The 12,026-nt window shown below is 36.0% G+C and overlaps 1 protein-coding gene across 2 annotated transcripts in view; it reads right to left on the bottom strand.

Annotated features, from left to right (window-relative positions):
* LOC111511030 (iso Glutaminyl cyclase) overlaps window positions 1-3,028 on the bottom strand; it is a 28,430-nt gene extending 25,402 nt beyond the window's left edge. Inside the window, exons 1-2 of one of the 2 annotated variants that reach the window (XM_074184621.1) lie at window positions 2,872-3,028; window positions 2,720-2,781 (exon numbers count right to left, since the gene is read on the bottom strand). In XM_074184621.1, coding sequence (XP_074040722.1) covers window positions 2,720-2,781; window positions 2,872-2,884 — 75 coding nt within the window. In that variant the 5' untranslated portion in view covers window positions 2,885-3,028. Of the gene's footprint in view, window positions 1-2,719 lie in introns of both variants that reach the window. The other variant, XM_074184620.1, reaches the window with a different exon arrangement.
* Between the last annotated feature and the right edge of the window lie 8,998 nt (window positions 3,029-12,026).

The raw sequence follows: 12,026 nt of genomic DNA, 5'->3' as shown, positions 1-12,026 counted from the left end.
AACTAAGATATTGCACTGTGAACTGATCTTCTCTTAGGTACCCGTGTTGGTTATTGCTAAATACGTTTCATTTATATAGGAAATTGGTAATATTATTACACATAGTTAGCTCAAACAATTTGGCAAAACTTATCAAGATATTTGTAGAAGAAAGAAAACTCAATCATCAAATATTCTTGTAATGTATAATAAGCTTTAACCAATAACAGATATTTCAGTGACTTTATGAATTTAAGAGTATTTCAGGCTTTTATTAGATCAGGGAGTTTTTATATACTTTTAAACCAGCATAAGTTGGCAATTTTTCTAATGTGGATGTTCTGTCAGTTGTCGTTATTAAATTAGTAGCATTTCTATTGCAATATTGATGGTGGTAAATGTTTTCCAATTAATTTTCAAGTTTTTTAATGTGCAAGTAACATTTATATACGTAGATGCAATAAACTGTCAAAATCTTTTTACTCTTGAGAATTTTCCTGCAAGAATCACGCCGTTTCATTTTGAACATCAATTGAACAATAAGTTTTTGTGTAATAAATATCCTATTTATTTCTGTAGCATTTTCCCATAACATGATGTGAAATGATAATGCAGAATATACTAATGCTAAACTTGGATCAGAATAGTCCCAAGAAGTTCATACCTCAATCGCGTAATTGCAAAGTAGGATTTGATATAGGTCGATGGTTTTTGATAAGTTCAGAGTCCCCTATTTTATAAATAGATTTCATTAGTTTGAGTCTTGAAGGAAAATCACGAAACAAGATATCGAGACTAGTCTGGGAATGCTACGAAAAACTGAAGAAACTGGAGAAACAAAATGGATTGAGTCTATACTGAGTGACAGTTCACTCGGGAATCACAAGTACAATCAACTCCATATTTAGCTCTGACAAAGCTGTGGGGTAGTCAAATTTATGGTAAGTAACCAAATGAAGAAATGGGTTAATAAGAAACATAATATACACAGAAAACTCTTCATAGATAGTCTGTTTGAGAAAGTATCGAAGTGCTTCAAGTGAGCAGGGATAGACGCAGAGTTAGAGACTACTCACAGGACACTGTATATTCAGAGCACACCTGAACAAAATAGTGATATATAACGGACACATCAGCTGCAGCACAGATATAGCTCATGTTTTATGCAAATGTCAGGTACTGGATTACAGAAGGCAAGTGATTTTGGGACATCGCAAATTATGTCCAGAGAAATATAGCAAATTTATTTATTTATTTTCAAACAGGTAAAAACCTCATTACATGAAAATAATTATTCTTATGAAAATGTCAATACAGTCTAAATCATAAATAGAATTCTAATATTTTTTATACGTGAATACAGTTACATTGTATCTTCGAGTAGTTACTACATAAAGCCGAATGGAAGGAAAAAACATAGTTATTCTAAACTTGAAAAGTATTTTTTACACCACTATAAAATTGTTTGGGAGGAAGAACAAAGTTGATATCTGACATTAACAGGAAGTTGTTATTTTGATCATTGTAATGATAGGTGAACAGTTATTTGTTGATACATATGGTACATCAAAGAATTGAATGAGTTTTGTTGTTCTTTTGGGAATTCTCTCTTTCAGTAAAGATTTGAGATTGGGATAGTTCTAATTTTTTTATATATTTTATAACACATTAACACTATACTTGCCTGTCTTCTATTTTCTAGACTGGGTATTTTAAATTCATTTCTTAGTGCTACTGTTCTAATTGTATTATAATCCAGGTATACTTTATATTTCTAGTAATATAAAAATCTCAGAAATCTGTTTTGAATTTTTTCTAATCTATTTTTATGAACAATATAGGAAGGATGCCATACTACAGCCCCATATTCAAGTTTAGGTCTGACCAAACTATTATAAAGTGTAGTAATCACTTTAATAGCATTGAAATGTGCACTTTGTCTCATTATAAATCCCATCATTGTTAGTGCCTGAGATGCTATGTAATCCAAATGGCGTTTGTACGAGAGTGTGGAGTTATAGTATATACCTAAATCTTTGACAGTCTCTACCATGGATAATTCAAAACCATTCATTAAGTAATTGTATAGTGTCTTATTTAGTTTTCGGGTACAAGACAGGACAGAACATTTGGATATATTGAACGGAAGATCATTTTTCACACTCCATCGATAATCACTATTGATGTACTCTTGTAGTTTGACACAATCTTGTAAGTTTTGATCTATCTACAAAATTTAAGGTCATCCGCGAATAAGAGACACTCAGAGTACTTTATATTTTGAGTTAGATTATTAATGAATATAAGAAAAATTAATGGACCAAGTTTGATCCTCCGAAAGAATTAATGTACACACTAGTACAAAAAATATTGTCATGAAAAAAGCAATAGCCCATGAGGCTGCAGGGTTTTCAGAAACTCAAGAGGAAATGAACAAGTCAGATGGCTCTCAGGCAACAACAAAAACTCATTCAAAATTCATGACCACTTTCTTAAGTCAATGGTAATGCTAATTTATGATGAATGTTCAGTTAACATTTTTCATATATAATGAAAAATACAAATCTCTTGAAAACACTATGGCAGCACTTGAGAGTGCATTCATCAATTAATTCTTGGATCTATTTTCTGACAAGTATTAAATTCATGGTTTACTGTTACCTATTTATATGGTATAACACTTTGCAATAATACATTTTCAATCTGAAATTACTAAATTAATGGCAAATGGCAGGCTTACTTGATTTGTTTTCAACTGACTCCCTTGTCCTTGAATAAGTGTCGCCAGTATGATGGATTTCACTAAAAAATAAAACATTCTACTCAAGTCTATTTTTAAATTCGATTCGACTTTATTTGTTGACTTGTCCAAGGAATTAACCAAAATATTACCACCATAACTCATAATATTTATCTCTCTCTCTCTGTCTAGGTTATCTTAGCTATTGCTTCCGTGCGTGAATATCACTATTGCATTTCACCCACAGACCATCTGTGATTTCACCCAATTTTACTTTTAAAATTTATGTTCCAATCAGTTATGTGGTTATGAATGGATGGATGGAGATATGTTCCAAAAATAACCACTTCTCTCTTCTTTATCTAACCAGAATTTTAGACAGCGGTTAACACTATAAACTATAACCATACATTTTTTCAAATAATCAAATCATCCACATCAATTAAAAAAAAATTATTGGGTGATTGTAGAAAACGAAGATGACCGGATTCGTTTTTGGGATTATGAGTTGAATACACTTTTGTGTTCTCTCACGATAAATGCACTGTTTGATGTGAAATGGGACCTCAGTTCCTGATTATAAGTATGTTGTTTTTTTTTTATTTCAATTATACCGCATCAGCCAGCTAGGTTATTAGCGGTGGAACAATAAGATGTTTTATATTCTATATTATGTTAGAAATTTTGATACATTTCAAAAAACACAACAGTGAATCTATATTCTTGATATCTAGGATACTGGAGTATTCATTTCCTGAACCGGATATAAGTATTTCGTTTTGGTAGCTGGGACAGTCCATGTTAATGTGCTTAACACTTAGATCAACGTTGCAGTTGAGGCATCGGTTGGGTGTTTCTTGATTAAATGTAGATGAGTATACCGGGTGTGGCCAATGCGTAGTCGGGTGAGAATGACTTGCTGTCTACGACTGAGATGGCGGTAGTTGTTAATAACTAGGTTTGGATTGATATCTCTGAGTTTATTGGGGGTTAAGAAGCTCCACCGTTCTTTCCATCGTTTGAATATAAGTTTTTTTATGTCGTTATATAGATCTACGTGTGGAACCTGGGAGTTTTGATTTGTTCCTGGATTTGTAATGGAAGCTTTAGCTTCTGCGTCAGCGATTTCGTTGCCTTTAATGCCTGTGTGAGATGGTACCCAGACTATTTCCACTCTTTTTTTGTTGTTGGTTAGTTCTATAAGTTCTCTTTTGATTCGAAGAAGAATGGCATTTTTGGGGTATAGTTGTTGAAGTCCTTGTATTGAAATAAGCGAGTCCGAGCCTTCGGTTCTATTGCAGTGTACTAGAGCAGTTTTAATGGCGTGAAGTTCAGCTGTGTAGATACTGGAAGCAGGTGGTAGGCGGTAAGTATAATTTGTCGTGTTCGTTATAACTGCTGCACCAACCCCATCATTTGTTTTGGAAGCGTCTGTATATATGTGGTTGAAAGATTGGTATTTTGAGGCGACTAACTCAGAATGATTTCTCTATAACTGTATAACAGCTGACGATGTATTATGTTTCGAAAGAGCGATCAATTGAGCATTGCACTTGGGAAGATCAATCGTCCAGGGAGGTGGAATTTGAATATTAATAGGGTAGGTGTTACGGAAGTTAAATTAAGCAATAACGATTTTATTGATTTGGGCATAAGTGGTGTGGGCATGGCTTTGTTTTGTGGGAAAATGCGTGCGTACCTATCGGTTTGAGAAAGTATTTCGATATGTAGGATTATATGTATTGGCTGATATTCTGGCAGCATAGGTACTTCAATGTTAGGTATTGGCGACGGAGCTCGAGGGGTTGTTCTCCTGCTTCTACAAATAGGCTCTCTACCGGAGTGGTACAAATCGCCTCCATAGCAATTTTGATGGGTGTGTGATGAATGATATCAATCGCTTTCAGAACAGATTTCTTTGCTGTTAAAAAGACTATAGATCCATAGTCCAGTTTGGATCGTACTAAGGCTCGATAAAGGTTCAACAAAATTGTATTTTTTGCCCCCCCAGGAAGTATTGGCTAGACCCTTATTGAATTGAGACCATTCGTGCAAGACCTTCTGAGGAATTCCATATGATGATGGGGTACTATCTCCCCTTCTGGGGTCGCTTCTGGTGGATAGTTGATCTGCAAGCTCATGCAGATGATCTTGTCATCTTGGCAAGGTCCACGTCGGAAAGGGTAGCTTGTAATATCCTCCAAAGCGCGTTGGACGTTGTTCACAGTTGGTGCCTGAGGGAGCAGATGTCTGTCAACCCCAGCAAAACTGTGTGAATCCCCTTCACCAAGAGAAGGAAATTGGACGAGCTAACGCCACTTACCCTCAATGGTGTGGTCATTCCATTTGGAACGGAGGTGAAATATCTTGGCATTGTCCTTGATAAAAGACTCACCTGGAACGCTCACTTGGAAAAAGTTTTACACAAAGCCAGACTGTCTCTATGGACATGTTGAAGGATTTGTGGTGAAAGTTGGGATTTAGGTCCCAAACAAATCCATTGGATTCATGTGATGATTGTCAGATCAATGATCACTTATGGTGCAATTGCTTGGTGGCCGAAGGCTTTACAGAAAACGGCCCAAGCGAGGCTCTCTGGCTTACAGAGACAGGCTTGTCTGGCTATCAGTGGTGCCATCAGTACCACACCATCAGTGGCCATGGAGATTCTTCTAGATCTACATCCTCTCGACATGTTTCTCTGACTTTATGCCTCCAACTGTAAACTAAGAACTGTCTTATAAAGTACTATTCCCGAGTAGAGAGGACTGGATCCTGCGGGAGAAGGAAATATTGAGAGCAGATAGTTGTTGGTTCACAGATGGATCAAAAACACCTTCTGGTTTTGGTGCAGGTGTTTTCAATCGCAGACCCAGAACAGAGTTATCTACCTGTCTAGGAACTTATGCGACTGTATTTCAAGCGGAAATTTACGCTATTGAATTGTGTGCGGAGAGATTGGACAAATCCAACCTCACTCACAAGTCAATAAAAATATTCTCGGACAGTCAAGCGGCGTTGGAAGCTCTTGGCTCCTACCGAGCAACGTTTAAATTGGTAGCAAACTGCCAAAAAAAGACCCTCCTCGATAGGAAGACTAAACAGATTGTCTCTGGTTTGGATTCCTGCCATACTGGCCTGGAAGGCAATAAGGCTGCTGACTCTCTTGCAAAGGAGGGTACTGCAAGCGGCTTCATTGGGCCAGAACCTGTCATTCGTATCGCTTTGGGCTTTGCCAAACAAACACTGAACACCTGGATGGCAAGAATAGTTATGGACTTCTGGTAGCATCTTCCAGGAATGGCTCACTCCAAGCCGTTTATTCACCCTTCGAAGTTTGATTCCAAACAGTTGTTGGACTACAGTAGGGATGAACTACGATGTCTAACAGGCCTTACAGGTCACTGTCATTTGAATCATCACATGCAGAGACTGTCGGAAGACAGTGTGTGTCGTCTCTGTCTGGAAAATGATGAAACTGCAGAGCATATACTTTGTGCCTGCCCCGCTGGGGACCTAATCAGGTTTTTGAGTTCGGCAGATCCGTACTCTCACCATCTGACCTGAAAGACCACTCACCATACAAACTAATCGGCTTCGTTAAGAAGCTGGGTTTATTTGGCCGAGTGTGAATAGGTGTGAGCCACAATTAACTCTTATGGGTTGCGGTGGAGGGTCGAATAGACCCACTTACTTCAGACCTACCTACCTACCTACCTACCTACCCTTATTAAATTGAGACCATTCGTGCAAGACCTTCTGAGGAAATAGATATGCTGATTCCACTTCATTTTGTTATTAAAAATCAGACCAAGAAATTTAATCCTATCAGTGAAGCTCAACTGCTTCCCGTTCAGAGTGAGGACTGGAATGCTGCCATCAGTTTGTTTTGAAAAGGTCATACCTTCAGATTTGCTCGAAGAAAAGCGGAATCCTGAGTGTCGGGACACTGTTTGTAAGACGTTTATTGCTTGCTGTAGAGGGTTGCATATTGTTTTGGTATTTTTTCCACTAGCGTACAAGACTATAAGTCATCTGTATAAAGGTTGGCCTTCACTGGCATTTTGATGTCTTTGAGAATGTTGTTCATAGCTACAAGAAACAGTGTAACACTAAGAGATGTTCCTTGAGGGATGCCATTTTCTTGTATCTTTGAATCCGATAATATCCTGTTGACTCTTACTGTGCATTCAGTCATTACCGGTTATTTAGAAAGTTAGAGATGAAGGCTATCATATTTCCTTGAATTCCATAGCCAGTTAGTTCATTCAGTACATTTCGTCTCCATACTGAGTCAAAAGCTTTTTCTATGTCAAAAAATACTTCAATAAGCTTTCGTTTGTTTGCAAAGGATTCAGAAATGACCGCGTGGAGGTTGATTAGGTGGATTAGTGGAGCGATGTTCTCGGGATCCGCTCTGGTGTGGGGTAATGAGATTTTTTTGTTCTAGAAAAAATTGCAATCTAGCATTCAAAATTCAAAAGTTTGCATATGGTACAAGTCAAGGATATTGGCCTATATGAGGTAGGATCGGAAGGTGGTTTATTTGGTTTGCAGAAAGGTAATACAATGGCTTCCAACCATTTGCTCGGAAACTGTCTTGAGGTAAATATTGTATTATATATCTCCAATAGAAATGTCTTTCCTTCTGGAGGAAGTTTGGCTAGAAATATATAGGGAATATCATCTGGTCCACTTGATGAGTTGCTGCAATTAGAGAGGACGTTTTCTAGTTCATCCATTGTGATTTTTGAGTTTACTGGGTGTTCATTATCAGCATCTATTTGAAGAATATTGTTTTCGGTTGTTTTTTTCAATTGAAGGAATTCTTGGTCATATATTTTATTAAGGTCATAAGATAAGGTATTTCGTAATTAGTGGCGTAGAATGTTTTAAAGTGGAGACGTACTTACCCATGATTCACGTTTCCTTTTTTAATGATATATTTTTTGTAAGCTCTAAGTTTGTTGAATTCGATCTTGTTTTCAATAGTGAAATCTTTTTGAGTTTATTGAAAGCTCGTTTGGTTTCCTTTATTGCTTTCTGACAATTCTCGTTCCACCAAGGTACAGGGTGATGTTTCTTAATCTCGGAGGTTTTTCCGATGGCTATGGTTGCGGCCTCTGTAATGATACCTGTGAAAGTTGCTACAACATGGTTGATTTCGTCTAGGGAAATATTCGTTATGTCGTGTATTCTTGATTCCACCAGGTCACTGTATAGGGCCCATTTTTGGCTATCCACATCTTTGAGTCGTCATTTTGGACGGAATTCTTGTCTTGTCAGCTGCGTTGGAGAGTTATTTATTCTGATTGGAAAGTGGTCACTATCATATAAGTCAGGTAATACCTCCCAGGAGAGTTTATTGAAGAGTGATGTGTAACAAAAGGATAGGTCAATAGCTGAATGATTACCTGCCAGGGAGTTGAACCTAGTTTTTTCTCCGGTATTCAGTAACATCGAATTGGATATATTAATGAATTTTTCCAGTTCAATACCTTTCTGATTTGTTTAAGAACATCCCCATATGGTATTATGAGAGTTGAATTCACCCAAAATTATACCTACATATGGTTTTGGTAGTTGGTTAGTTATTGAAATCAATTCTGATATATCAATATCTTGGTCTGGTGGGATACATATGTTGCAGATGCACATTTCCTGCGGAGTTTTCACTATTACTGCAATGGCCTCCAGGTTGGTGATTAGGGCAACTTCTTCTGTATTAACTGAGTTTCTGGTGTATATGCTAACGCCACCAGCGGCTCTTACTGTGTGATTTCTGATTTTATGACATGAATTGTAGTTTTTTACTTTATAGGTACGATCGTTTTTGAAGTTACTTTCCTGGAGACAAATTACAATAGGTTGTACTTCATTGACCAGAAGTTGGAGCATCTCCATATGGGGATAGACCCCATTTATGTTCCATTGTAATATGAATGCTTATGATATGTATGGTATTATAGTTAGATATGCTGTTTTAATAGGTTTCCTGGAATAATTCACTATCATTTTCTGGTAATGTTAGGCTGGAACTGGTTTCAAGTTCCTGGTTGAGCTGTTTCAGAATCTTTTTTCGAATTTTTGTGATTTTCATTTTAATACTTCTCTCTGTCAGGGTCGGGTACATTTTTAATAGAGTTGCTAATAGGGTATGTATGTCGTTGGTTTGATCTCTTGCCACATTCAAAGGATCTGATGACCCGAAAGAGTTTTCTAAAAAGCTGACCATGTGGTTGAAGTCGAGCATGTTTGAGGATTTGTTTTTTTCGAAAAGCTCTTTGGCTGGAGCAATGAGATTTTCGACGGAATTTTCAAGTTGTTGCCTCTGCCCTCTGAAACTGAGTATGTGACTGTATTCTGGTTGGGATATTCCGATTCTAAGGAAAGTAATGGGAGAGACAATTGTAATGCCAAGATCTCTGAGACTATTTTCAACCACAAGGTGTGGTATTGTTGGACAGACATTTAATAATATTGGACGTGTTACAGGAGTTATCAATCTGCGGGCTTTAAAACGCTGGTCGTTAATCACAATTTCACTGCCTTGAATCATGAAAGTATCGACTACGTTTTGGCTGGACAGATAAATGCAAACTCTATTGTTTGATATTTTAGAGGAGAATATTATGTCTTTTGGTTGTACTTTGTTTCCAAGAGCGAGTACATAACCTTGAATTCTCACCCCTTCAATGGAGGGAAAAATAATGGCTTGCTCTCTCGAGGAAAATCTGAAGCTCTGTGTAACTGTTGAATAAGTTTGGGGTTGTGGGTTCATTGAGGGAATGTTACTCTGTAGTTCATTTCGAGTACCCCTGTAGTCAGAGATATCCATGAGGTTGGTTTCACTCGTGTCCATTTCAGTAAGTATTATGATTTGTATTAGGAACATTACAGACTGTTATTAGTGAACTTCTTATATGTACACACGTTTTATTCAAACTATAAAATGTTTTTGTTGTTTTACAAAGGTAAAAAATTATCAACTTATTCAGAGACAACCGAACTGTTCCACGGCGACTCTACACAGTCAAATCAAGTGCGTCTTTTTGATTTTCAATATTCTTTCAATTTGATGAAGGAAGGACCTGGGTTATTGGCCTATGCCAAATGACACTTCAGTTGAAGAGAATAAAAATGAAGTGAACACAGAAACCAGTTGCCTTTCAAAATTGTTAGTTTTATCAAGAATAGTTGATGATATGTGTATTATAGGGAGTTTTTGTAGTTGTTAGTAGTGAGTAGGTAAGAGGAAAACTATGAACAAATGTGTGTTTTATGTTTAATTGTTTAATTTACTTGGTTCACTCTAAGTTACCTTTTTCATGCTTTTCTTGATAATGGAGAATGTTCCTTCTGACGAAAATCAAGTAGTTTTCATAAAAGAGCTTTAAAACAACGCATTTTGAACTTATCATTTCAACCTTTTTCTTTAAAAAATTATTTAAATACTTAAAAAAAAAAAATGAAATAATGAATTCAACATTTAAAGGGATTCGTTTCTATTTCACCATTTGGCAACATCTGTTATATCTAATAAAGGACAATGAATCTGTTACCTGTATAAGTCAAACGAAGATGACATTTCAGAGGCGTGCTGTTCCGTTTACTTATGTGCCGAGTTCCGAGACATTCTGTGACATATGACATTTTGTGTAGCACCTAACCTATCTTCCTCTATATAAATAAATAACAAAACAACTGTTGTGTATGTGGCTTGTGCAGGTGGTACTGAACTATAATTTATATTTTGCCTTAATTGTTGATTTATAAAGATAATTTTCCTTTTTTAAAGTAGAATATCTAGGTATGTATAAATTATTTCAACTTGATATAGGTGCTGTTGCCAATATGTGAATTAGAAACAAATCCCTTCAAAAATTAAAACCCAACATTTGAAACATCAATTTGAATAATTTTCGAAGTGAATTTGAAAAACTCATGAATTAAACTCAACCTAATTTTGTTCAAACTTGCATTTGCTGTAATAATCCAAATTGAGAAACATTTCCCATTGTTCAAATGAAACTAGTTGTTGATCGGAACCACCGTACATAATTAACACAAGGAGAATCACTCTCTGGGCGGCACCTTGATGTAGCCTGTAACGTTTTTTTTTGTTGCAGAAAGCTGGCGTTGCTACGAAGAGATTCGAAACGAAAAGTGTTTCAACGGTGGCTAACAATAAGTACGAGGTTTAGCGCATTGATAGCTCATTGTGATTCAATTTCATTTCATTTTCTACAAATCATAGTTTTTAATTTTGAAGAAAAACATCAAAACACATCACGTACAAGCGGTACAAGTACTCCAGTGCATGTTATTCGTGACTGTAAAATACACATTCTGTGAGCAAATATTATCTCGTCTCATCGGTGATACGAAGCTCACAAACTCGCTCACCTACTATTGGGAATATATTTTCAATACTCGATAACTAGGCCAGCATATAATGTTTGTTTGAAGGTGGTTGACAATGTTTCGTAGTGCATTTCATTAGTTCGGACTTTCATTGTCTAATATGATATACATTAATTTGAAACACCTGAAAGAATCTGTGAAAAATTTAAAAAGATTAGCTGAAAAATAACAATTATATCAAGCAAAAAAGTGAAATTACAATGATATAAAATACAAGCAACAACCAAAAAAACAGATTTTTTCAGGTATTTCAAATCAATTTATATCATATTAGACAATGGAAGTCCAAACTATTGAAATCCAACATAATATAATATCGAAAAAAAATCAACATGGACAACAATAAATAGAAAAATTTTGCAGTATAACAATTTTTTATTTCTTTCGTTTTCTCTAGATTTAGATTTCATATTTCTATTTGCGAACTTAAATGTATAAATAATTCTTACTCGACTGAAGAGAGACAAAAAATAATCTAGGGGAAAATCAAGGCATGGTGATGAATTGGCAGTTATGAAAATATTTCCTTCATTGGGGTATCCACACAGAACTTAAACTCTATGTTTAATGTTTAAGTTCTGTGGGTATCCATTATTTTACTTGCACATAATTCATTGAATGGACCATATTCTCGTAAAAATGGTTCCGCATGTTTCTGGTATTTTCGGGAGTTTATTGATATTTGACTAAGTGAGGAAATGAAGGTGATCCATTAGCTCTGAAATCAACGTTAGGATACAGAATACCTTACAGAAAGAACACTCAGTACGGAATGGGAACCAAGAACTTTATGAGAATCTCGAGGAGATTACTGCCAACCTATGAAGTTTTGTCGAGTCCTTAGTAATTTTTAACTTGATGAAATTAAGCTAGTTTGGTTGGA

The sequence above is a fragment of the Leptinotarsa decemlineata genome, unplaced genomic scaffold (genome assembly GCF_025532065.1).
Source record: "Leptinotarsa decemlineata unplaced genomic scaffold, Ldec_3_MD MMD2_tig00026358_RagTag_RagTag, whole genome shotgun sequence".
NCBI lineage: Eukaryota > Metazoa > Arthropoda > Insecta > Coleoptera > Chrysomelidae > Leptinotarsa > Leptinotarsa decemlineata.
The sequence above is the reverse complement of the archived record's forward strand: the minus strand, read 5'-3'. Positions and strand labels throughout refer to the sequence as shown.